The sequence below is a fragment of the Drosophila arizonae genome, chromosome X (assembly GCF_054131065.1).
Source record: "Drosophila arizonae isolate 15081-1271.41 chromosome X, UAZ_ARI_1.0, whole genome shotgun sequence".
Classification (NCBI taxonomy): Eukaryota; Metazoa; Arthropoda; class Insecta; order Diptera; family Drosophilidae; genus Drosophila; species Drosophila arizonae.
Genome location: NC_142927.1, coordinates 22,484,985 through 22,508,795, shown reverse-complemented (window position 1 = coordinate 22,508,795; position 23,811 = coordinate 22,484,985). Strand labels below are relative to the sequence as shown.

Here is a 23,811-nt window from a genome sequence, read left to right as displayed (position 1 = left end):
GTTTGCAGCAATATCGCAGACAAAGTTTACGGGAATAGTTGATGGATATTTGATAGATTTTAGTTCAAGAGGTTGTTGCCTGGCTATCTATATATATACATATGTGTATATAGATATATGTGCAATTGGAAACAAAACAGAATTTTGCTATTCTGTGTGGATTTTGCCCCTGAAGATTCGGCGAAGCAGCGTGCATGAACTACTTGGGATGCTTAAAATGAAAAAGCGTTGCCTACTTTTGTGGGCGGGCTGAGTATGTAGCTTTGATTTTGGCTGTTGGCCCGCACTTGACACTTTTTGCTGCGGCTTAACGGCCGCTTCACATGCCAGCAGCTCGGCTAGAGCACCGCCAGCTACTAGTTGTTATTGTTATTGCTGTTGCTGTTGCTGTTACTGTGTGTCTGCGTCTGAAATTAACAGCATTTATTTCATTGCATTTTTATGCGCCTCATTGCGAGCGACATTGTCAGAGCAGTCGCCGTCGTCGTCGTTGTCGTCGTCGTCGTCGTCGTCGTCGTCGTCGTCATTGTCGTCACTCGTGTCTGTCTGCCTGGGCAAACAAAGGCAACTTATTTTTATGCTATGCGCGTCAGTGGCAGCAGGCAATACAAATAGAGCGAGAGAGTGAGAGGGGGAGGGGGAGAGAGAGGCTGGGAGTAAGGGACAACATTCAACACCACCCTTGGCCACTCTTTACCCACATATGCAGGGTTAAGTTTCTTTTTTATGCGCTTTTGTTAGCATCAGCTCCCCGTTCTGGCCATTTTTTAGTTGTTGTTGCTGTTGCTGTTGCTGTTGCTGTCACTGTTGCTGTTGCCATTGGCAACTGTCATGAAAAGTTCGAGTCTAGAGTTGACCTGAAATGTGAAATGTGTGCGCTGTATTTGGCGTGTGTTCTGTTCTATTATGTTTTTGTGTACGTCTTCATTATTCAGTTCTTTTTTTTTGTGTGTGCATGACACGCCTCGTCTCTCCCAAATTGAACATCCAGGCAACGTCCAGGGTCTCGCCCACAACCCGACTGCTACCATCTCTTTGTCCGAGTCATCAAAATGTCTACCGTCAGCTTTGTGTTGGATTTCATGCAAATTGCACAACATCTACGCCGCACAGCCATAACAAATGAATTGTCAACAGGATAAACCGTAATCCATTATGCCAAACGGTTGCATCTAGCAGCAGATCAATCTACTAAATCCCGTCAATCGAGCTAACGTTTCGTGCATTTCGCATTTGTAGCCATAAATGAAAATACTATATAAAAATATATATTATTCATCAGGCATACGTAACAGGATAAAGTTAGTTAGAGAGAGAAAGATAGAGAGAGAGAGAGAGAGAGAAGGAGGGTGATAGTGAAAGAGCAGATAGAGGAAAGAATAGAGACAGAATAGCGGAAACAGCGGAAAGATAGACAGAGAGTGAGACAGGAGAGTGAGCAAGAGTAGAGCAGCGGGAAAAAGAAAGGTTGAGAGAAAATTATATGTAAAACGAGATAAAGATTGATAATAAGAGTGATTCCAAGAAATAGAGAGACACAGAGAGACACAGAGAGAGAGAGAGAGAGAAATAGGAGAGAGAGGAAATGAGAAAGACAGAAAGAGACTATGGCAAAAATATTTAGGAAAGACATTGGAGGAAGAATGAAAGAGAGAGAATAAGGGAGAATAGGTGGAAGCGAGAGAAGAAAGAGAGACAGACTGAGAGAGAGAGGAAGAATAAAGAGAGACAGGCTCAGATAGAGAGAGAGAGAGAGAGAGTAAGTGATCGAAATCGTGGGTTAGCGTCGAAGAGAGAGAGAGAGAGAGAGAGAGAGAGAGAGAGAGAGAGAGAGAGCGAGGGAGGAAGAGAGAGCGTAAAGAAAGAGACACAATAGAGAAAGGAGAGCGGAGCGTCAATAAGATGAAGAATGAGAAAATAAAATCGAGGTGAGAGACAGCAATATGGAAAAAATTACAGAAATATATACAAGGTTCCATTAAATTTGAGATACAAAAGGGTTATAAAGATACAAAGTGATGGAGGGAGGGAAAAAAATAGCAGACAGAAAGGAAGAGAGAAAGAAAGAGCGAGAGTCAGATGTCAGTTAAAGTTTTTTTTTGTAAAAATTTTTACATATATTTAATTTTACTTCTACCTTTAGAGGCAAGTCGGTCATATGAGTCGCAGTCTTTAAAAATATATCCGTTTATATCAAGGTCTTTTCCATATTTGGGATAATAGGATCGTTGCATCGTGGGTAATCTGAAATCTGCTTTTCCCGGAATAGAGCTATTTACGTACATACAATATTTAAAGGCCCAAGTTAATTAACTATGTTTATATTAAGCAAATTCTTTGCTTATATTTAGATAATCGATTAAATTTATAGTACATGTATTAGAGACGTGCGTTTGAGGGCCGAGGGCAGCTAAAGCGCGCAGTTGCCAGCTTATCAACATAGTCGTGGCTTATCTTCTAATCTGAACACCTGACTATCGGCACACGGAACACATGACAAGCGGACCAAGCACAATATAGCACAAATTAGAAAAAAATAAATAGAAGAAAAAAACAAAACACAAAAAAAAAAAAAAGAAAAAGGAAAACAAAATATTTTCAAGTCGAATCAATAGTGTTTGTGTGAAATGGTGCAATTCCGTTGTAATGCTTGTTATAGTTATAGTTGCTTGTGTGTGTGTGCGTCTATGTGTGTGCCATTTTTTTTATCTAGCGAAATATTATAGAGCATATTAAAAAACTTTAGGAAAAGTTAAAAAAACGAAGAAGAAACAAGTTGTGAAACTTAAAAGTTCGGCACTAAAAAGCAATAGTAGTCAAGTGCTGCCAAAAGGTGAAGCCTCAGCAGTAACAGCGCCGTCAGTTAAGGAGCAACAACAACAACAGCAACCAGAACCGGAAGGAGCAACTGTAAGAGGAAAAACAACAACGACAACATGGGTAAAAAGAGCTCGAAATTGAAACAGGATACCATCGATCGTTTAACAACTGACACATACTGTAAGTAGATAACCATCAGCAATGTACGATGATAATCTTATTTGGTACTTGGCATAATTATTTGATTGCGTTTTTCATTGCGTTTACCACAACCATTCAGAAACAAGTTAGAGCGCTGCAGTCGGGTGTTGCCGACTGTAGAATACTCATTCAAATGTATTTTGCGACTTGGCACGCCGACAATGAGCTTAGATTTATCCACTATATCTTATAGATTTTAGCCCGTACTTAAACTCTCTAGCCACGCCCTTAGTGGGCGGATTGAAAAAATCTTGACATTTTCTAATTCGACGATATATACGAGATTTCACGCCTCATCCATTCATAAGAACAGCCTGACAGATAGACATGGCACAAAACCAATATACTCAATTCACTTTCCCGAATGAGTATCATAAATAATTTCAGCAATACGCAAATCTTTTGTCACTTCAAAGACGCTGAACCATTTAGTTAAAGCCTCTGGGCTTGAGTGAGCCTCGCGTAGAGAGATAGAGAAAGCGAAAGAGAGGAGCGGGAGAGTGTGGCAGAGCGGAGCGTCATTAATATTTAATAAGCTTAAGCTGTCTAAGCAATTACTTATCTCTCATTTAACTCAGTCCAAAGTCTACAATAATGCGCACAGTTGCGCTCTGTCCACTTGTCATTCCCCACTCTAACTCAACTTCATCAAATTTGCTGCAACTTTCACGAATATCTAAACAGCTGTCAAAGCTGCATAATGCCAATTCAGCTCAACTAATTATGTTAATGAGCAATGTTGTTGTCCCGCTCTCACGCTGTCTCTGTCTTTTTCTGAATTCTTCTGTCACTGTTGAGCTCTACATGTGGCAGGGGAATTCGGAACTCGTTTAAAAAAAGCATAAAAATCGGTTGGGAATATAAATATTATTAATATTTAAATTTCCACAGATAATTTAGAAAAGTTTTTTTTTTTTTTTTTTTTTTTTTTTTTTTTTTAATGGAAGCCAACTTTTTAAAATCAAAACTAATTAAAATTTAAATAAAATAAAAAGTAATATTAATAAAAAATTCATTTATAAAATAAATTCATTTAAATATTTTGAAATAAATCAAAAATTAAAGTGTCGAATTTGTGAGCATTGAATTTCGAATTCTTACAAATGATTTGTTAAATACAATATTTACATTTTATGAAAAATTTAATGCATATAAATTTGATACATTAATTTATATTCTTTCTAATTTACAATATTTATTAAAAAATATATATATTAAATAAGAATAAAATATCAAATAAAAACAATTTTATTTTTATATAATTAAAATTTTTAAAATTATTTTTATTGCTTTCATTTTTTAAATTTTAATTTTTTTTATAGCTGTATGTTTTTCTTTATTATTTACGATGGTTTGTTTTTAATTTTCTTTGTAGCTTTTAAGTATTTAGTTAATTCTGTCTTAATTTTTTTTATTATTTATTTATTTTTTATTTATTTCATTTGTTGAATTTATTAATTCTGATAGAGAATAAACTAAGAAAAAAAAAAAAAAAAACAAACCACTTTAAATATTTATTTTTTTTATAAAAATTTTTTGTTTTTTTGTTTTTGATTTTAAGCATGAATATTGAAAATTGGTTTATGAATTTATTTATTTTTTATTGTAAGTAACAGGCAGCAGGACGCGTAGCAGAGCTCATCAAGTATTTAAATTATTGCTTTTTTTCTGTTTTAATTTTCTTGTTATTTAAAAAGTTTTAGAATAAATACATATGCATGTATTAAAATATGATACAATTATGTTGTATAGAAATAATACCATAGCAGAAATACAGTTTCGTTTAAGAGCACATTACAGCTATTTGCAGTATGCCCGTACTGCTCTAATTACACAGAGCTTTGGACCACTAAGCTGAAGCACCTTCAGCAGGCATTGCTGGTTCTTTGTAGTTGGGCAGCTTTTGTTTTGTTGTTTCTCTATCATTATTTTAATTAGATTCTGCTGGTCATATTTTGCTGTTGAGTATTTTTGTAATTCTCTTTTTCTCGTTTTCTTCAGCTGCTTTATTCGTGCTCTTTGCGGGCTGCTTAAAAATGCAAGTCACCCGGTTTGGGCCTACAAACTTTGTTGACTAATTGCTTTTTAAAGTATTTTCGCATTTCGTGCTCCGCTGCTGCCGTTTTTGCGGTCGAGGGGCTGAGTGCGGGCGGTGCGGTGCGGCAGTCGGGTGGTGGGAATATAAATAATTACGTAGCTGAAGGGCATTCGGTGCACCTGGCGGGCGCCCTCGAAAGTGTTGACAGATTGCTGCCAAGTTGCCAGTTCTTAATGTCCTGGTCCAAGCAATTTGTCTTGCGCCTCCTGGGCGGTGCTCGACAAGAATCAGCATCAGCATCTGCCTCTCCCACTTCCACTCCCCTCCGCACAGTTGGAGAAAGCATTTTGATGAAATTTATTTTACGCTTTGCTATGCAATTCAATAAGCTGTCCGTTGCTCTGTTTAGGAAAGTTTCAAGTGAAGCCGCATGATTCGGCCCAGAGCCTTAGTAAGCTCAAATGCAATTAACTGTAAATTTCATATATATACACATATACATATATTTATATTTCAGATATTTCAGTCTTCAGCTGACATTTGAAACACTTGGAGCTGCTGTCTGCAGCTGATAGCAGCAGCCACAACGAATTCGACTTTTATTTATTCGCCAAACAAATAAACCGGAATTCAATTTATGAGCGGATACAACGGGTCGTATGAGCAATATGCTAAATTTGTTGCCCCCGCACAGCACCTGGGCTCCGGCTCAACGGCTCTGATGCTGTTCATTGAGCTGCTGGGCTGGGCAATCAATTGGGGAATTACATTAAAGAAAATTCGTTGTCTGTGTCTCTCGCTCTTTCTCTCTCTCTCTCTCTCCTCTCTCTCTCTCTCTGTGTGCGTGTGTACTCACATAAAGATTTATGTGCATTTCTGTGGGTTTTGCACCCACTGTGCAGCGCACGGCGTACGAATGAATAAATAAATAGCTAGAAATTTGATTAGTTTCGGATGGGTTTCGAAAATCGAAATGACCGTAGCAATAAAGTGCAAATCCCAAAACTGTGTCTCTGTATAAAATAGATACAAATTACGGTAGGCCACGGCTACGGCTATGGGCCAGAGCCAGGGTCAGGGCCAGAGTCAGGAAAGGGCTAGGATAGCTCAACAATTGAATAGGCGAACGGGAGCTCATCGTTGGGGGTCATCTATGGCCGCAATTTACTATAAATAAATGTGCTACCGAATGTGGACTGTGCGTGTTACAGTTACAGCTATAGTGTATGTGCATGTGTGTGTTTGTGTGTGTTTGTCATGGTCCACAGGTGTTTGCCTTAGGCCATGTTATACAGGCTGGCGAATTAGTACGTTTAATTGATTTTAAAATTGTTGAGCAAATAAACTGACTGACTGAGAGAGAGAGAGAGAGTGAGAGTGAATGAAGAGACCTGCAGACAGAGAGTGTACGACTGAGACAACAACAGTTATTGGACAACAACAGTTATTGGACAACAACAGTTATAAGACAACAACATGGTCATTAGTCCGACGTCAACATTCGGCATTAGCCATATGATTGTCAATGCCAAATTGGCTTCAGCTCAAATCTCAATTGGGCTCCGTTGCACACCTGTGCAGCTGTCATTTCATAGCTTCAGTTGCTGTCTCTTTCACGCATCTTTGCTTAATAAATACTCTGATGCACTCGAGTCGACTTCAGTTGCAATTCTGTTTGTCTGTAGCTTACGCATGACTTCAAGTGTTTACTCAACCGTTTGTGTTTTTTTGTGCGCCATGCCCACTGAAAGTGGAAGCTCGGGGTATATTGAGTTTGTGAAAATGTATGTAACAGGCAGAGGAATGGAAATAATATGATTCTTGATCAGGACTACGTGCTGAGGCGGTGTAGTTACGTCTGGGTGCAAGTTTGTCCGTCTCTTCGTTCACTTGTCCGTTCGTCAATGTGAGCGCTCGTCCGTCCGTCTGTTCTTTTGCCCGTCCGTCCGTCTGTTCTTTTGATCATTCGCCCGTCTATTCTTTTGCCCGTCCGTCCGTCTCTTTGTACACTTGTCCGTCAGTCTGTTCGTTTGTTTATCCGTCCGTCTCTTCTTTTGCCTGTAGGTCCGTCTGTTCGTCTGGTCGTCCGTCCGTCTGTTTTTTTTTCAGTCCGTCTGTTCGTCCGCTGGTCGGTCCGACTGATCGTTCGTCCATCTTATATTTTTTGTCCGTCCTGTTTGTACGCTCGTCAGTCCGTCTGTTCCATTAGTCGTACTGCCGTCTGTTCTTCTACCCGTCTGTCTGTCTCTTTCTTACGTTAGTTCTTTTACCCGTTCTTACTCCTAACTTCTGGTTTATCCGTCCGTCAGTTTCATCATTCGTTACATACTACCATACGGAGTATGAGCATACCTTTTTGTTCCGTAACTCATTCCGATAAGAAGCTATCGATAAAAATCCATACTTTCAGTTCATATTAAGCGCAATTTAAATTTATTTAATACACTGTTTTTCACTTTGTTAAACTCATTTGGTTAAAAAAAGAATATGACAATTTATTTAATAATTTATTTGCCTTAGTAAATCCTTAGTAAGGAGAGAACATGCTTATATATGTATATATGCCTGTGTGCATGAGTAATTTTTAATATATATTATAAAAGAACCTTAAGAATGATTGCAATATCAACCCTTCGCGTAGTTCAGGGTATCTCTTAGGCGTGCACTCCCATTCAGAGCACTCTTGCTCGTTTCATTTTCATTTTCCGCCTGCCAATATTGTGTAATGACATACACAAGTAAAATAAAATTGCGAAAACAAAAATGGGAATCGAATGGGAATAAAGGAAAAAAAGCGTATCGGAAATGCTGCGAGTCTTCACACAGACAAAATGCAATTAAAATCGCGCTGTAAACACACATATTGATGGCAGCGATTACACAAATATTTCATGTAGCCGTAGCCATAGCCGTAGCCATAGCCATAGCCGTAGCCATAGCCGTAACTCATACATCCGTGCAACGGCTACATGATACATTCCCAGGAGTGCAGCTGCAGTGTATGTGTGTGTGTGGGTGTCTTTGTGTGTGTGGGTGTTTCTGCCTGTGTGTGTGTGTGGGTGTGGAGCATGGCAATCAGAAATGCGGCTCCATGGCTCGCTGCTGTGCATGGGGCGCGGTTCCATCTGAATGCCAGCGACAATTGCAATGGAATTTCCAATGCCCCATCAAGTGTGCAACATGCGGCTGTTTGGGTGCTGGCGTTGTTCGGTTCGGTTTGGTTCTGTTCTGTTCTGTTCGGTACGGGCAACGGCATATGCTAATGCAAAATGCAAACTGCAAACTGCAAACTGCAAACTGCAAACTGCAAACTGCAGGCAGTCAGACAATCGAGTTATTTCAATTATGCCACAAAATGTTGTTTCATCACTGTAAATAAAATCCAAAAGCTATATCTATCAGCCAGAATATAGATAGCCTCGACTGCCGACTTTAGTTAAATTTTGTAAAAAAATACAGAAAATACAGAGAAAAAGTTCCCAAAAAATTTGCCAATATATTTCACTTGAATGAAAAGTTCATCAAATGCAACTTAACCATTTTTTTAATGCATTTTCTTCAGTGTTGAATTTACAAGTTTTCAATTTTACACAGTTTTTTGTACGATTACTATAGTGTAAATTGTAAATTGTGAATTTTTTTAGTATTTTTTTTTTTTTTTTTTTTTTTTTTTTTTTTTTTTAGTAATTAACGAAGTTTTCTTCACATTTTCTATGCCAAATTTGCATATATTTTGTATAAAGGAAGGAAATATAAAATAATATTTAAACATAAAATATAATATAATATGACTTATATTGGATGCCATAAAACATGATGAAAAATTTGGACACCCTAGCTCTAATCCTGATCGAGATATAATTAAGATGGATGATAAATCAACTCAGCTCTCGCTTATCAATAATACATAGACATTATGGGGCCTGTTACACCCTTATTTTGTATGTTGTATAATTTATACATTATACCCTGAAATAAAAATACCTTATAGATAGACATTTATATATATCTTAAGTATTTTATTTTAATTTGTAGAATAACAAGGCAAGTCTAATGAATCGAACTAAAATTCAATTTAAACGGACAATCCACCTTCAGCTGTTGTGTCAGCATTACTGACTGGCCTAGAAGAGACTCAGCGCTAGTTAAAAGCCTGATCATATCTATAGAAATCAAGCAATTAGCACTAAATCATTCGTAACTGTATGATCAATCGAACTGCACTTGCCAGCTGAGTCCGCTGGATAGCTGGACGCAAAACACTCAGCAAAGCAAATGTATTCAGTACATTCACCAAGTCGATTCATTTAATTTGTCATGGCAAAGCAGTTTAGTATCAACCGTACATATGTCGGGGGTGGGAGGGACTCTGCTGCATCCCCAGTAGGCATTTCAGACTCAATTTGGCATTCTATTATTGAATCATCAGTTTGCGAGCCGAACGTGGCATTGCAATAGACAATGGGTTCAGCCGGCATATAAAAAAGCAGAGGGGACAAACAAAACGTGACAGAGATGCGAAGAGGCACATGAAAGGAGAGAAAAAGATAAGTCGATGGAATTTCCTTTGCATATTTGCAAGTGCTGCGTTCGGCTTCCTTTTTTTCGCTTGGTCGAATTTCTCAGCCCTAAGAGAATACCCTATAGAGTTGCCATCATCCTTGGTCCTTGCAGGCATTTTATCTTTGAATTGAATCTATCAATATACAATATATACTCTATTCTACAATCTATTCTCTCTTCACGCTCGCCGTTAATGATCAAGATATACTTAGTCTTATTATTATTAGTATTAAATCTATTTCCTAAAGTTTTTCGTTTTTTTCTTTATAAAATCAAAGAAAACAGAACTCTGTATCATTATCGCAAATATTTTTTAATTATTTCGAAAAAAGACTGACAAAATAAGGGTATTAAAAATGTTGCCCGCACGTAAATGAATTTGTGCATATCTCACTCCATTTGGCAACCAGGGCTACCCAGATTTTTATTGGTATGCCAACAAATTGATCTTTTTTGAGACACAAATTATTATAGCTATATAGAAAATCGCAATATTAAAAAAAAAAAAAATTGATCTCCTAAAAAAAAAGTGTTTTCGATAATTGAAATTTCTGAGTAAATCGAAAAAAAAAACTGATCCTTTTGCCATTTCGAATTATCCGGACTCGACTGTATATAGTATTATCTCTCGAAGTAAAATCAAATATTAGAGCTCAAATTGCCGTTGCAGCGTCGTAAAGCTGGTGAATTTTTTAGCTCGGATTTTAAGTGTGCGGACATTTTGCACACCCAAAAAGAGGACGAAAAATCGATTCAGATTAAGAATTCTAAGCCCTACATTATTTTCCAGCAATACTGTAAGGCATAGCCATAACCACATCTTAAAGAATGCCTCGAGAACATATCCCAGACAATTTGAGAATTTTAAAGCGCTTCTCAGCCGCCACAAGATTGAGGTGGTGCAAAACAAGACTGGCAGCCCCTGGTTTGTTCGAAATTCATGTCTGCACAGAGACCTCAACCTGGAACGATCGTCTTAAGGCCCACGCCTAGAGGCTTGCCAGAAAACTTTCATATTCTAGACCTATTAGAAGGCTAAGCATTTGTCAGTTCGAAAGCCTTTCCCCTAACCAGTAATTAAGGTACTACCAATACAAGTTATAATTAGTAGATAATCTAGTCTCTGATTATTAATAGGACTCAATGGAGATTACAGCGCAAGGAGAAGTTCTGGTGTTCAAATTAGTGATATAATTTAATCTAAATATGCGATTATTAATCAGGCTCAAGAGAGATTACAGAGCAAAAGTATGCTACATAAATATTTTAGTGCATTTAGTGCAATTTAAAGTTTTTTTTTTTTTTTTTTTTTTTTTTTTTTTTTAAATTTGTTTTTATTTTTTTGTTATTGTATTTTTAAAAAAATTTTTTTTTTTAATGTTTTTATATATTTTTTTTATTTATTTTTATTTTATTTTATTTTTTTTCTTTTGTAGTAGAATATATTTTTCAGTTAATCCATCTATTTTACATGTCTGGTCTTATGGCTGGCCATGCTTTATTTATTTGTATTTGTCTTTGCGCAGATAATTTATTTATTATTATTATTTAGTGTTTATTCTAATAAAGACATTGGAACATAACCAATAAGAGTCATTGCGCCAACAAAAGGGATCTCTGACTGTCTAGTCCAGCTGATTCAATTCTGATTTACTTGCATTTGCAATTAATGAGCGCAATGCTCCCGCTCTCATCACCTATACAAACAAACATTTCATGGTATTTGTCACTTAAATGGCTTCACAAATATATGTATATGTATATGTATATGTCAATGTATATATGCATTCAGCCTCATCGAAAACGATTTTCAGTGCAAACTATAAACCGATTGAAAGCAAACTTAATCACACGGCATTAAATCACCGAATGACAGGTGAACAGGTGCTTATCTTGCATTACATCGGATTACTATTGCAAGTGTGCAACAGCTTATATGAGTCAGTGTGCCATATTTGGTGCTTGGCCAATTCATGCTCTTCCGGTGCTCTTTAAAGAGAAGCCGGGCTACAGCAGCATACAATGAAATGAAAATGTATGGCAGTCATTTGCCTGTGACAGTTGTGCGACGTTATCGACTGACAGCGAGTGGCTCGATGGCTCGATGGCTCGATGTGTGGCTCAGTGGCTCAGCGGCAACAAGTCGTATGAGCAATATGCGCATTATTTACAATCCACACATTGCTTCGGTAAACGGCGCTGTATATATTTGTACATGCCACACGTCAATAATAGAAGCAATAGAAGCGGACACAAAGCCCGCCGTTTGCCGCTGGGATAACATTGTGAACGAGTTGCTGGTGGCTTTGTGACAACACGCTCTCAACCACCCTCAACCACCCTCAGCCATCCACTCTCGCCCTCACTCTATCGATTACCAATCAATTCAGTATCAGCTTCGCCAATTGTTGATTTTATTGAGTTGACGAAGTCCGTGAGTTCTTTTGTTGGCGTGTTTGGTAGACGCGCGAGCCGGACTGCACGGCTCGGGCGACTTGGCTAATTGAAAGATTCGAGCATTTGAATCTGCATTCGAATGCCACAAATCGTGACGGACAATAATAGTATTATTATAAATTAAGAATATTAATGATATATGTTTAACATGTAGGTATATATTATGGCACATATGTATGTATACCCTGAACCCATTGAAAATGAGAGGTCAGGGTATAATGGTTTAGTGAAAAGTATGTAACGGGCAGAAGGAATCATCGCAGACCCCATAAAGTATATATATTCTTGATCAGGACTACGAGCTGAGTCGATATAGCCCTGTCCGTCTGTCCGTCCGTATGAGCTAAAGAATCTCAGAAGATATAAAAGCTAGAGAGCTGAAATTTGGCATGCATACTCGTGTATACCATAGGCAGTACAAGTTTATCATATTTTTTCGATAACTCGTCCGATAACTTTATTATCGAGAATAATTGAAAAATCGGCTTTGTTTTTTCAGCCTAATTTGAACATTTTTAGACCTGTAGACTTCAAATCTGTGTTGTATGGATACAAAGATTTTGTACCGATAGATCGCTGCTCTGGTCTCTAGCTTCGATATGTTGACTCATTAGTCGTTAGGAAAAACCTATGAACGACAGCTCTACTCATACAAATAAAGTTGTTTCCTGCGATAGTATAAGATGAAATTATTGGGTAGCTAGAGTAGCACCAATTATAATGAAGCAAAATCTGCATTTTCATGTTGAGAGTGACCCAATAAGAGAAATCGCTATTAAATAAACCCTTTAGGATTTTAGAATATTTTACATTTTGTTTTAAAGCTATACCAATATTAATTTGTATGATTCCCTTTGACTGCAGAGCTTGAAGCATCAAGCTGCATTTGGACTCATTCCATGACTCATTCCATGACTCATTTCATGACTTATTTCATGACTCATTTTATTAGATGCGATTTGATGAGGGCAATAACATCGCGAAGTTTGTTGTTGGACCTATTTTCTGGGGCTTGTTCTATAAGACACTTTCATCACTTCTGAACAACTTTCCTCCATATTCCATATTGGCTAAAATGTGTTAACTTTTAAGCTTTAGACTTAATTTTTTTTTATATAATATATATTATATATCATATCAGTTCTTGAATAATTCGAAATAGCAAGGAGATCAGATGTTATTTATTTACACAGAAATTAAAATTATCGAGAATTCTGCTGAAGGCGATCGAATTTTTTTTTATTTATCGCGATTTTTTATTTAGCGGGGTACGAATTATCGAAACTTGACTGTTTTTTTATTTATTATTTTCCCATACGAAAAACATTGTAGGTTTCTTTCTGGGTCCTCTTCAATATTTTTTTTTTTGCGTTTGCACTTTTGTCCAATTGCCATTGACTCATGCTTTGAAAGAGTCAACTCATGCAGAGTCGTCCGAGTCTCCCCTGATGACGTCGGACTTGATGATGGAATTGCCAAGGACAGCGGATGATCAAATGGCAGATTTTAATGAATATTTGAGCAAAGATAAAAGAACGAGCAGCTGAATTATAGTTGAAATCGAAATGAGCTGCGACCTCGCCTGGTCATCGCGCTTGGACTTCGTCTGAGACGCGGCATTAGAGATGAGCCACGTTCGCATGAAAAATTACCAAAGTCGGTTTTCGATTCGGTCAGGCAGCTCACTTAATGCGCGATATTTGGGGGCACGGGTTGGATTGGGTCGGGTGCTCCGGCTGCTGCTGTCGTCCCATGGGAGCTGAGCGGTGGCCATTGGCTGGGAGCTTAGCAGCGATTCCGATGTGTGTAATTTTGCGTGAATTTATGTTTTGGTCTTAAACTTTGTTTGCCGCAAGATCCCACATTGCCCCACCAATTGCTCACTCACTCGGCGGGGCGGTGGGCGGTGGACGGTGGGCGGGTGCGGTGTAACATGTGCGCCATTCACACGCCCATAACGGTCACAGTGGGAGCCAGGCCGGTGCCCGGTGTACGGCCAGGGATCGGGAGACCGTAGCTTAAACGTTTCGTAAACGGCCATTAGGCCATGCCAATGCCAGCCATGACCAAAAATAATAATAATAATAATAATAATAATAAGGAATAAGGAAAAAAAAAGAAGCGAGCCCAAGCCGTATATGGAAATCGTTATGCATAGAGGGAAAAATTGTGTTTGCTTTTTTTTTGGGCGTGGCCGCAAGACAATGAGAAATGTAAGTACAAACGCGTGCAGAAGCACTCCGGCCATAGCCCATTGGTATAAGGGCCCAAACCATGGCCATCACATGTGGCTTACTGTAAATTGTTTATGGCCCGAACGAAGTCTTTAAAAAAGCCCTTAAATGCGAAACGGGGGGAAGGTGGCAAGGGTGCGTTTACTTATTTATTTTGGGATTCATTATAATCAAAATGAAGTCGGACAACTTCTCGGTGAATGTGGAATTTGTCCCAAGAGTCAGCCAACAGAGTACTACTATTTTCATGTAGCTCGTTCGCTCTAGAGGTAGGTTAGTTACATGAGGAAACTCGAAGAGAAGTCAGTAGAGCTTGATGTAGCTCAGATATTTGTCTTAATTTATTAAGGTGGACTTAACTTCAGTTTACTTTCCTTTGTAGAGAGAGAGAGAGAGAGAGAGAGAGAGAGAGAGAGAGAGAGAGAGAGAGAGAGAGAGAGATAGAGAGAGAGAGAGAGAGAGAGAGAGAGAGAGAGAGAGGGATAACTATAGCTATTGCTGAACTTTGTTCCGGTTGTTGCTGAGTGAAAGCTGGGGGACTACTTAAGTTCTTCCTATAGAGCTGCTATAGAAATAGAGAGTCAGGTAGGGGCAGTCAAACACCTGCCATCGATCCAAGACTGTTAGAAAAATGAACGGAGCGGCAAGAGGAGCTCGTGGGAGCAAAGCAGAGTTCTTATACTAACAATTTATATGCATATTATATGTAGCATCATTATATTTAAGCCTATGAGCTCAGCATTTAAAGCTCATTCGCAGCCTTGATCAACTCCTGTTGATCTTTGCTCTGCGTTCACAAAGCCTTTATTGTATTAGATTTCCCAACTTGAGAGTAATTAGTTCCCAAAGCAGATATACTTTATCATGCATAATTCATTTTATGCTCAAATTTCATTAAAAATACTCTTTAAAGTTACTTCACTCTCCAAACAGAGCGTCGTAACATAAAACTAAACATACATACATATATATACACATATATGTCAAATATATACATACATATATGTCAAATACATAGTTGTCATGAGCCCATCAAATTCTCGCCTCTCTATGAAGATGAGCAGTGTCTGGTCTGAGCATTTCCATGTCGTATTTGCTTATGTTATATTAGTAGTATTGTATTATAGTATTGTTTTAGTATTAGTGCGAGGCTGAGCTGCAGAAATATTATTCGGCTGAGTTAGTGAGCTTGCCTGGAGCTCTTGTAAAAATATTATCCGAGAGAGTTTGCTTGTGCTTCAGCTACACGCTTCTCATTTCCAGCTAACATCCTCTAATGGTCACTCTGTGTGAGTGAGCGAGACAGAGATAGCTGTTTGCTGAACGTAGTATGTGGCTGTTGCTGAGTGAGAGCGAGATAGCAGCTGAGATTATTCATGCAGGGTCGTTATGTGAGTAGATGAAGAAGAAGAAGAAGTAGACTAGAATTTGAAATACTGCAAATGAAATATAATATGCATATTTATTTTATTTGGCAGTTATCATCTGTTTATCAGCTTGAATATTTATAGAGAAATATAAGCTAAATTCTTAGAAATATCTAGTCATATATGTATGTAAGTATATATGTTTATATCATATTCCCTTACGTAAATTGGGATTGCACTGAATAAAAGTTTTGACATCTGCTGGAATGAATTGTAATTTAACTCGAATAAGAATCTCAGTAATCAAGGGTATTTAATATTCTATAATATTTATAGATCAGGATTAAAGATATTTAATATTACTTGGGCATATAAGCAACATATATTCATTTATCTCTAATTTGTTCACTGAAAGAAAGTTTGACTTCAACTCGAATGAACTTGAATCGCAGTTGATCCAAAGGGTATTTGAGGGTCCCCACAACGAATCATACTCATATATGAAACATTTAATTAAAAATCTTGCATTTCTTTCGCCTCCATACATATAGTTGCATATACATATATTTATTTATATATATTTTTCATGCAAAGTATATGCATTTTCTTTTTTCGATTTTCTCTATTTAAGTCCAAATGTTTTTTGAAATCTTTACATGCACTTGAATAGATATTGTTATAAATTTCTGTTTTATTTTCTTTCTGTTTTGCAGTTACTGAAAAAGAAATACGTCAATGGTGAGTATGCCGTGCTGCAAATGTGAGATAAAAGTAAATAAATGATGAATGCTAACTGTAAACATTTGGCATCAATGCAGGCACAAAGGATTTCTAAAAGACTGTCCGAATGGTTTACTCACAGAGCAAGTATGTAGCTGACAATGAGTACACTCAAGCACACACACACACACACACACACACACACATAAACACAGGCACTTACATGCACAGAGACACTCATACGCTTATGGAGAGCAAGCACATGCTTAAGCTGATTCAATTCATTCAAGTCATGCTGTTAATTAAGTTAATCTTCTCAATATGTGAACACTAATTTCTTGAAACAGCAAACGATCCAGCAGCAGCAACAGGAACAATAACAATAACAACAGCTACAACAGCAATAGCAATAACAACAACATTGAGTGCAGCTTATAGCTATTCGTCCTTGGCAGAGGAGAACTCACAGCACATCCTGTTGCCAAAATGAATGACAGGCCATTTCCAATGTGTTGACGGCAACAGTTGCTGCTGCTGCTGTTGTTGTTGCTGCTGCTGTTGTTGTTGTTGTTGCCGTTGACTGCTGCTGTTGACTGCTGTTCATATTAAAATTTATTAATGTGCGCCTCATTGGAAAACACAACTTGAATCACTCACACACACACACACATACACACACACACACTCACACACATACGACTTATTAAGCCACACCCGCAACATCCTAATTGTTTCTCATCTTTCTGCCAGGGTTTTATCAAAATCTACAAACAATTTTTCCCACAAGGCGATCCCAGTAAATTTGCTTCGCTTGTGTTTCGTGTCTTCGATGAGAACAATGTGAGTATTAAGGCCATTCAGCTCATGTCCTTGCAGCTCGTTTCCACAACCATCCCATGCCCATGCCCATGCCCTTACCCAATGCCAAACCCAACCACTCACAGCCAGCAACCACCCAAGCAGCACCCAACCTTCAGATCCTACTCCAAGCAACCCACCAGCCCCATCATGAAAGTCAGCCGGGCGCTTTGACAATGATGAATTTGTACGCAACTGGAGCGCAAAAGTTGACGATTTAGGCCAATTAGCCAAAAATGGCCTAATAGAGTGCGCCACGCTGGCTAGGGCCTATGGGCGCTTGTATACCCTGTAATTGGATATGCGAGTGCTTAGTGTGAAATTCAATTAGCTGAAGATTATCTATTGGAAATATTTGATTATAGACAAAGGATAATTCGTTTCGGGTTCCGAATTTTAACGGGATTTTCGAACAGATTTGCAAAGTAGTTTTCATTCAGATATTAAAAGTAATTTTACAAAAGAAGCGAACATTGTTAAATAAGATTTTAGAAGAGGTTATAGAACAGATTCAAAAAATGGTAGAAGAGAATATTTTGAAAGATATCCTCGAAACCGAAAAGAAAATATTTTGAGAAGATTTAATAACGAATAAAAAAAAAAAAAAATAAATAAATAAATAAGTAAAAAATAATATCTTTAGGAATTACTTTGAAAAGTGAATTTAGAAAAGAATTTTAAAGAGAATTTCTAGAAGAGACTTTGGCAGACTTTTAAAGGGGGTTTTGAATCATTTTTGGAAAGACTTTTTATGAAATTTTAGAATAGCTCTTAAAAGTGATGAAGTGACAACATTCACATTCAACGACTTTAAAAGGGGTTAAAAAATAGATTAGAAGATTTTATAGAAGAGATTATTATATTAGAAGAGATTATAGAGATTACAGAGATATAGAGGTTGAAGAACAGATTTCTAACAGTTTTGCCAAAGGATATTTTGGAAGAGATTTTTGAAGACGATTAGAAAATATTTTAGAAGAGATTTTATAGCGAATTTCAAATTTTAAAACTTTAGAAATAATTTTGAAGAAATTATTAGAAGAGAACAGATGTTAAAAGAGATTTTTGAAGAGATTTTCGAACGAATTTTTGAAAAGATAAAGCAAAGATCTTGTAAGGGATTTTAGGATGGGGTATAAAAGTGATTTTTGAGATGAATGTAAAATAGTTTTTAAAAGAACTTTTGAAGCATATTGTAGAACTATAATCAAGACGTTGGCTTAAATAAGGGCTAAAAATTAATTAGAAATGAATATGGCCAAGTGGAGAAAACTTCAAATATAAAAGTTGCTAGTCTACAGCTTTGAAGCTCGTAAAATGAGTTCCCAATAAAGCTGATGCAGAACAATATGAATCTATTGGGAAATGGAAAACAAACTGCTTGAGATGCTGAGTTCAGTTAGCTTAGATTAGATCTGAGGCAGACAGTGAAAGAATGAGAGAGAGAGAGAGAGAGAGAGAGAGAGGGAGAGAGAGAGAGAGGGAGAAAAAAAAGAGAGAGGGAGAGAGTGGCAGTTGTTATTTACTAACCAAGTAGCACTCAACTCGAATATCTCATGCAACGTTTTGGTTATGGCCAAACCCCACTAGGGACTCATAAAGGAGCGTTCATTTTATTTATGACTTGTGGTGCAGACGTGGTGGCGGTGGCGGTGCTGATGGCGAGGGTGGTGGCTAAGATGGTGGATAGGGCAATGGCATTGCCGTTGGCGTCGTTGGCGTCGTCTTCGATGTCGTCGACGTTGGCGCCCTAAACTTGTTAGCTGTCTGGGGTCTGCACTGATTTGCTCTGCTGTCGCTTTTCTCTCTCTCTCTCTCTCTCTTTCTTTCTCTCTCTGTCTCTCCTTTCGGTTTTGCTTCTTCTTTTCTGTTGTTTTGCTTGTGCTCCGCAGGATGGGTCCATCGAGTTCGAGGAGTTCATACGCGCCTTATCCGTCACATCGAAGGGCAACCTGGACGAGAAATTGCAATGTAAGTTTTCATGCTGCCATGCCGTGCAGCCATCAAATAATGAGAGACCAATCATTGTCAATGGCCGACGTTACCAATTAACGTCAATTGGCATATTCCATTTGCTCTTTTCTTCTCTCTTCTCTCTTCTTTCCCCCAATCATGCAGGGGCGTTCCGTCTGTACGACGTCGACAACGATGGCTACATAACCCGCGAGGAAATGTACAACATTGTGGACGCAATCTATCAGATGGTGGTAAATACGACAATTATATATACGCACACATACACATAGATAGATATCTGACAGACACACACACACACACACACACATATGGATATATGTAGATAACCGATCGAAGCCATAATTATGCTATCTCAATGGTATTACTGTTATTATTATTATTACTTCAATAGGGTCAACAGCCGCAGTCGGAGGATGAGAACACGCCGCAGAAGCGAGTGGATAAGATATTTGATCAAATGGATAAGAATCATGATGGCAAATTAACATTAGAAGAATTTCGTGAGGGTAGTAAAGCTGATCCACGTATAGTTCAGGCGTTAAGTTTAGGTGGTGGTTAAAAAAAAAAAAAATATGATAATCCAACAAATTAACAACAAATCAACATAAAAATCTATAGAAACGCGCAACAAATACAACTGTAACATCAAAAATTAAAATACTTTCAAAATGCTACAAGTTTTTGAGACAAAAACGAAAAAATCCAAAAACAAAAAACTCAATGGAAGCGCTTCTGGTTTTTGTTTACAAATCTTACAAAACTCCCACACAGCATATATATAATATATCTATATATATACATATATAGTTCAAAGATACAACTATATATGAAATCTTTCAAGCAATCAAAGATCAGAGTCGCTCTTACAAAAAAAAAAAAAAAAAAAAAACTTAAGAACTAAATATATATATATTTTTTTTTGCTCGATTTCGCGCGTCGATTAATATTCAAAATGATAATAATTTTTTGATATATATAATGAAACGAATAGAGAAATTCAAAGCACACACATATATATATATGTATTTGCATATATATGTATGTATGTTTAGATATATACAGAATATGGCTAAAGTATAAATCGTGGCGTAAGTAGAACGCAGTTCATAGCAATAAAAACTATAAAATAAACTACAATAAATATTAAAAGAAAAAACGTAACGTAAATCATATTTTGAGCATACACAAATTATTAGTAAACAAAAAAAAAATCATTGCATAAAAATAAAATATATACATATACATATATAATAATTATATACTTAATGAAAATAACAATCACGCAAGCTAACGAAAAATAAAAGAAAAAAAAAAAAAAAAAAAAAAAAACCGAACGAAGCCTTCGAGTAATTTATAAAAAAATTAAATAAAAATTGAATGAAAAAATATTGAATACAACAGTAAAACGTAAGCATTGTTGATATACAGAAATGAAGAAACCACAAACAAAAAAAAAAAACAAAATGGATTGAACTTAATACTTAACATATACAATATATACATATATACTTATACATAGATATATATGTATATATTTGACAACAAGAAGGAACACAGAGCAAAGGCAATTAATTAATTAATTAACAATGCCCAGGCATTAATCAATGACAAGTGCAAAAGCCGCGCAAAGCCGAACGTCATATATTTTCAATTAGGCCACAGCACACACACACACACACACACACACACACACACACACACACACACACGCACACACACGTACAGAGAGACACACACACACGCACACACTCACAGAGACAAGCGCAACAATTGGGTATATTATGATTATCATTATAATCCTGATTATGATTTCTTTGTAAATTGTATTTCTTATGCGCAATTATAATTAAGTTAACGGAAATTTGACAATAGCCGCCACAAATAAAATAATATAAAAGTATATAGTTTTTATTATAAACAAATAACAAAAGAAAAGTTAACATATTGAAAGCAATGAACACCAAAAAAAAAAAAAAAAAAAAAAAAAAAGCAATGATAAGTAAATTAAAATTTAAAATAAAAACAAAAAAACCAAAAAACAACAACAACAACTGCAACAGGAAACAAGCCACAACAACAACAGCTACTACAACAACAACATGTACAACAATAGCCAGCTCGCTCTATCTCTATCTATCTCTCTCTCTCTCGCTCTGTCTCTCTCCCTCTCTCTGTCACTCTGTATATCTTGCTCTATATATCTATCTATCTCTATGTAGTATAAATAGTCCCGTTTGAGAGCCCAAAAACAAATGAACAGAAAAAAAAATCTATATACAGATCCATCATTCGATTTAATTTCTATTCTATATGCGGTTCAGCTTTATTATTGCATTGATTTAATAACCCAGTTAATAATTTATTATAAACTATTTATATATATATTTATATACATGCAACTATATATATATATATGTATATAGCGCTCTATATATATATATATATATATGTACTTGAATACATATTTGCTAATTCTTACGGCTAATCATGCACACCCATAACTTTTTATATACTCGCTCATAGATCATATTAAAGCTCCATTATGCCATACGCAACACACACACACATATATATATATTTATATATACATATGTATATTTATTTATATTATATATCTATGTAGATATATACCCATACACAAATATATGTATGCCTATGTATTGTAGATTGGAGTACATACACATATGCTTAAGTACTTAATGCCGTACACTCTGATCATATTATATACTATAAACGTTGCTCATATCCATATAGAACCATCAACATATATAGTATATATATATATAGCTATATATATTCGTATACCAAATCAATCACTTGGATATGGCTCACAATCATTTTTGCACACTTGTAGAGGCTGTAATACTAAATGGAATCTATATCGGACATATCTTCAGTTTCTTTACCATCCATGAGTTGATCCGTTACCTGGACTGGCATTAGTTCTGATTACTATACGATATACAATCATCTAAGAGCTCTTAAAGCAATATAGACGATATGCAGCTTCAAGATATACATTCTATACTATAATAATGATTTCTTCTTATAAAAGTCCTATGCTATACATGCTGAAATCCAGATGATATATCTCAGTCCAGAAGTAAAGCTTCTATTATATACATTGCTATACATGCTGAGATCTGTGTGATATATCTCAGTTTTGAAGTATAGCTTCTATAGCTACGATATAAGAAGAAACCGTCATCAGGATCAATAATTTCCATGCAATATGATGTGATCCTTATCAAGGTATAAAGCTTTTAAGCCACCTATGCTGAGATCTAGGAGATATATCTGAGATATGATATATCTCTTCGAACCCCATCAGGATACATAACTTCCAGTCGGCTTCTACAAGTGTTTTCGAGCTTCGGCGTGCCGAAGAGCATCGTTTTTATCTCCTTATTGTTTATTTTGCTACTTTGACTACTTTAATGAGTGGCCTTAAATTCAAATTTGTCCAATCACTTTGAAATTCTTAAATGGCACCAGCATCAAATTTATATATATACACATATACATACATATATACACACATATATATGTATGTTTATATTATACATTCGTAGACGCTTATCGGCATTAATGATCCTATAAACTTTTTCTATGCGATTTCTGCAATTTTTACTTAATTTTTATTTATGGAATTATTTTCACAGTTTTTCATTTTTCTTTTCTTTCGACTTAGTGCACGCCAATTGAAACAATTGAAACCGTAAAAAAAACCTGTCGCCTCAACTGAAAAAACACTAAAATTTATTTCGAAAACCAACAAAAAATGGCATAGATATACATATATACACACACACATACATGCATATATATATGTATATGCATATAGCTATATACCTATCTATATACTGACAAGGTAATATATATATATAAATATATATATATATATATATATATATATATATATATATATATATATATATTACTTGTAGTAGGCACTACAAACTAATAATATTTAATAATAATACAAAATTAAAAAATAAAAAACAAACGCTTCTAAGAACCTCACTGAAATTCTTCGAAAAACAAAATGCAGAAATAATTATATATATATATACTAAAAATATATACTAACATTTAAATAAATACAATACACAACAGCAACACATGATTATATGAGAACCTTAATCAATAATTAAATAATTCGAAAGTGATATAGCTGACAAAAAGAAATGTGTCTGTAGTTTAGTAGTTAAACGTAACAAAAACCTATATATTAAATATATAATGATGAAAAGAAAAGCAAATACATTTACAATTTTCTTTGACTTTCTTTTGATTTAAGTTATAAATATAACCAAAAGACACCCAAAATAAAAAATTGAAAAAAAAAAAAAAAAAAAAAAACATTTATAAGAGCTGTAAATATCACTTAAGAACATCAACCCATTCAATTGTGCGCTGCGGCCCAGGTCCAGGCACATACGAAGTAAGTTTGTTAACACCAAAATATTGACGGGTCTTAAGTAAAAAGTAAGTAAGTTTTTTTTTTCTTGTCAAAGGCATTCAAGTCAATTGTAAAACAGAGCATGAGTAAAAACAAAAAAAAAAATAGTTGAAC

The 23,811-nt window shown here is 36.1% G+C and overlaps 1 protein-coding gene across 7 annotated transcripts in view; it reads left to right on the top strand.

The window, feature by feature from the left end:
• Frq1 (Frequenin 1) overlaps positions 1-23,597 on the top strand; it is a 31,892-nt gene extending 8,295 nt beyond the window's left edge. For 3 of the 7 annotated variants that reach the window (XM_089475877.1, XM_089475878.1, XM_089475874.1), the window contains 7 exons: positions 2,714-3,000; positions 16,394-16,418; positions 16,499-16,547; positions 17,151-17,240; positions 19,151-19,229; positions 19,377-19,465; positions 19,627-23,597. In XM_089475877.1, coding sequence (XP_089332003.1) covers positions 2,937-3,000; positions 16,394-16,418; positions 16,499-16,547; positions 17,151-17,240; positions 19,151-19,229; positions 19,377-19,465; positions 19,627-19,794 — 564 coding nt within the window. In that variant the 5' untranslated portion in view covers positions 2,714-2,936 and the 3' untranslated portion in view covers positions 19,795-23,597. The remainder of the gene's footprint in view (positions 1-2,713; positions 3,001-16,393; positions 16,419-16,498; positions 16,548-17,150; positions 17,241-19,150; positions 19,230-19,376; positions 19,466-19,626) is intronic. The other 4 variants (XM_089475880.1, XM_089475876.1, XM_089475879.1 and 1 more) reach the window with 2 other exon arrangements.
• The last annotated feature ends 214 nt before the right edge of the window (positions 23,598-23,811 follow it).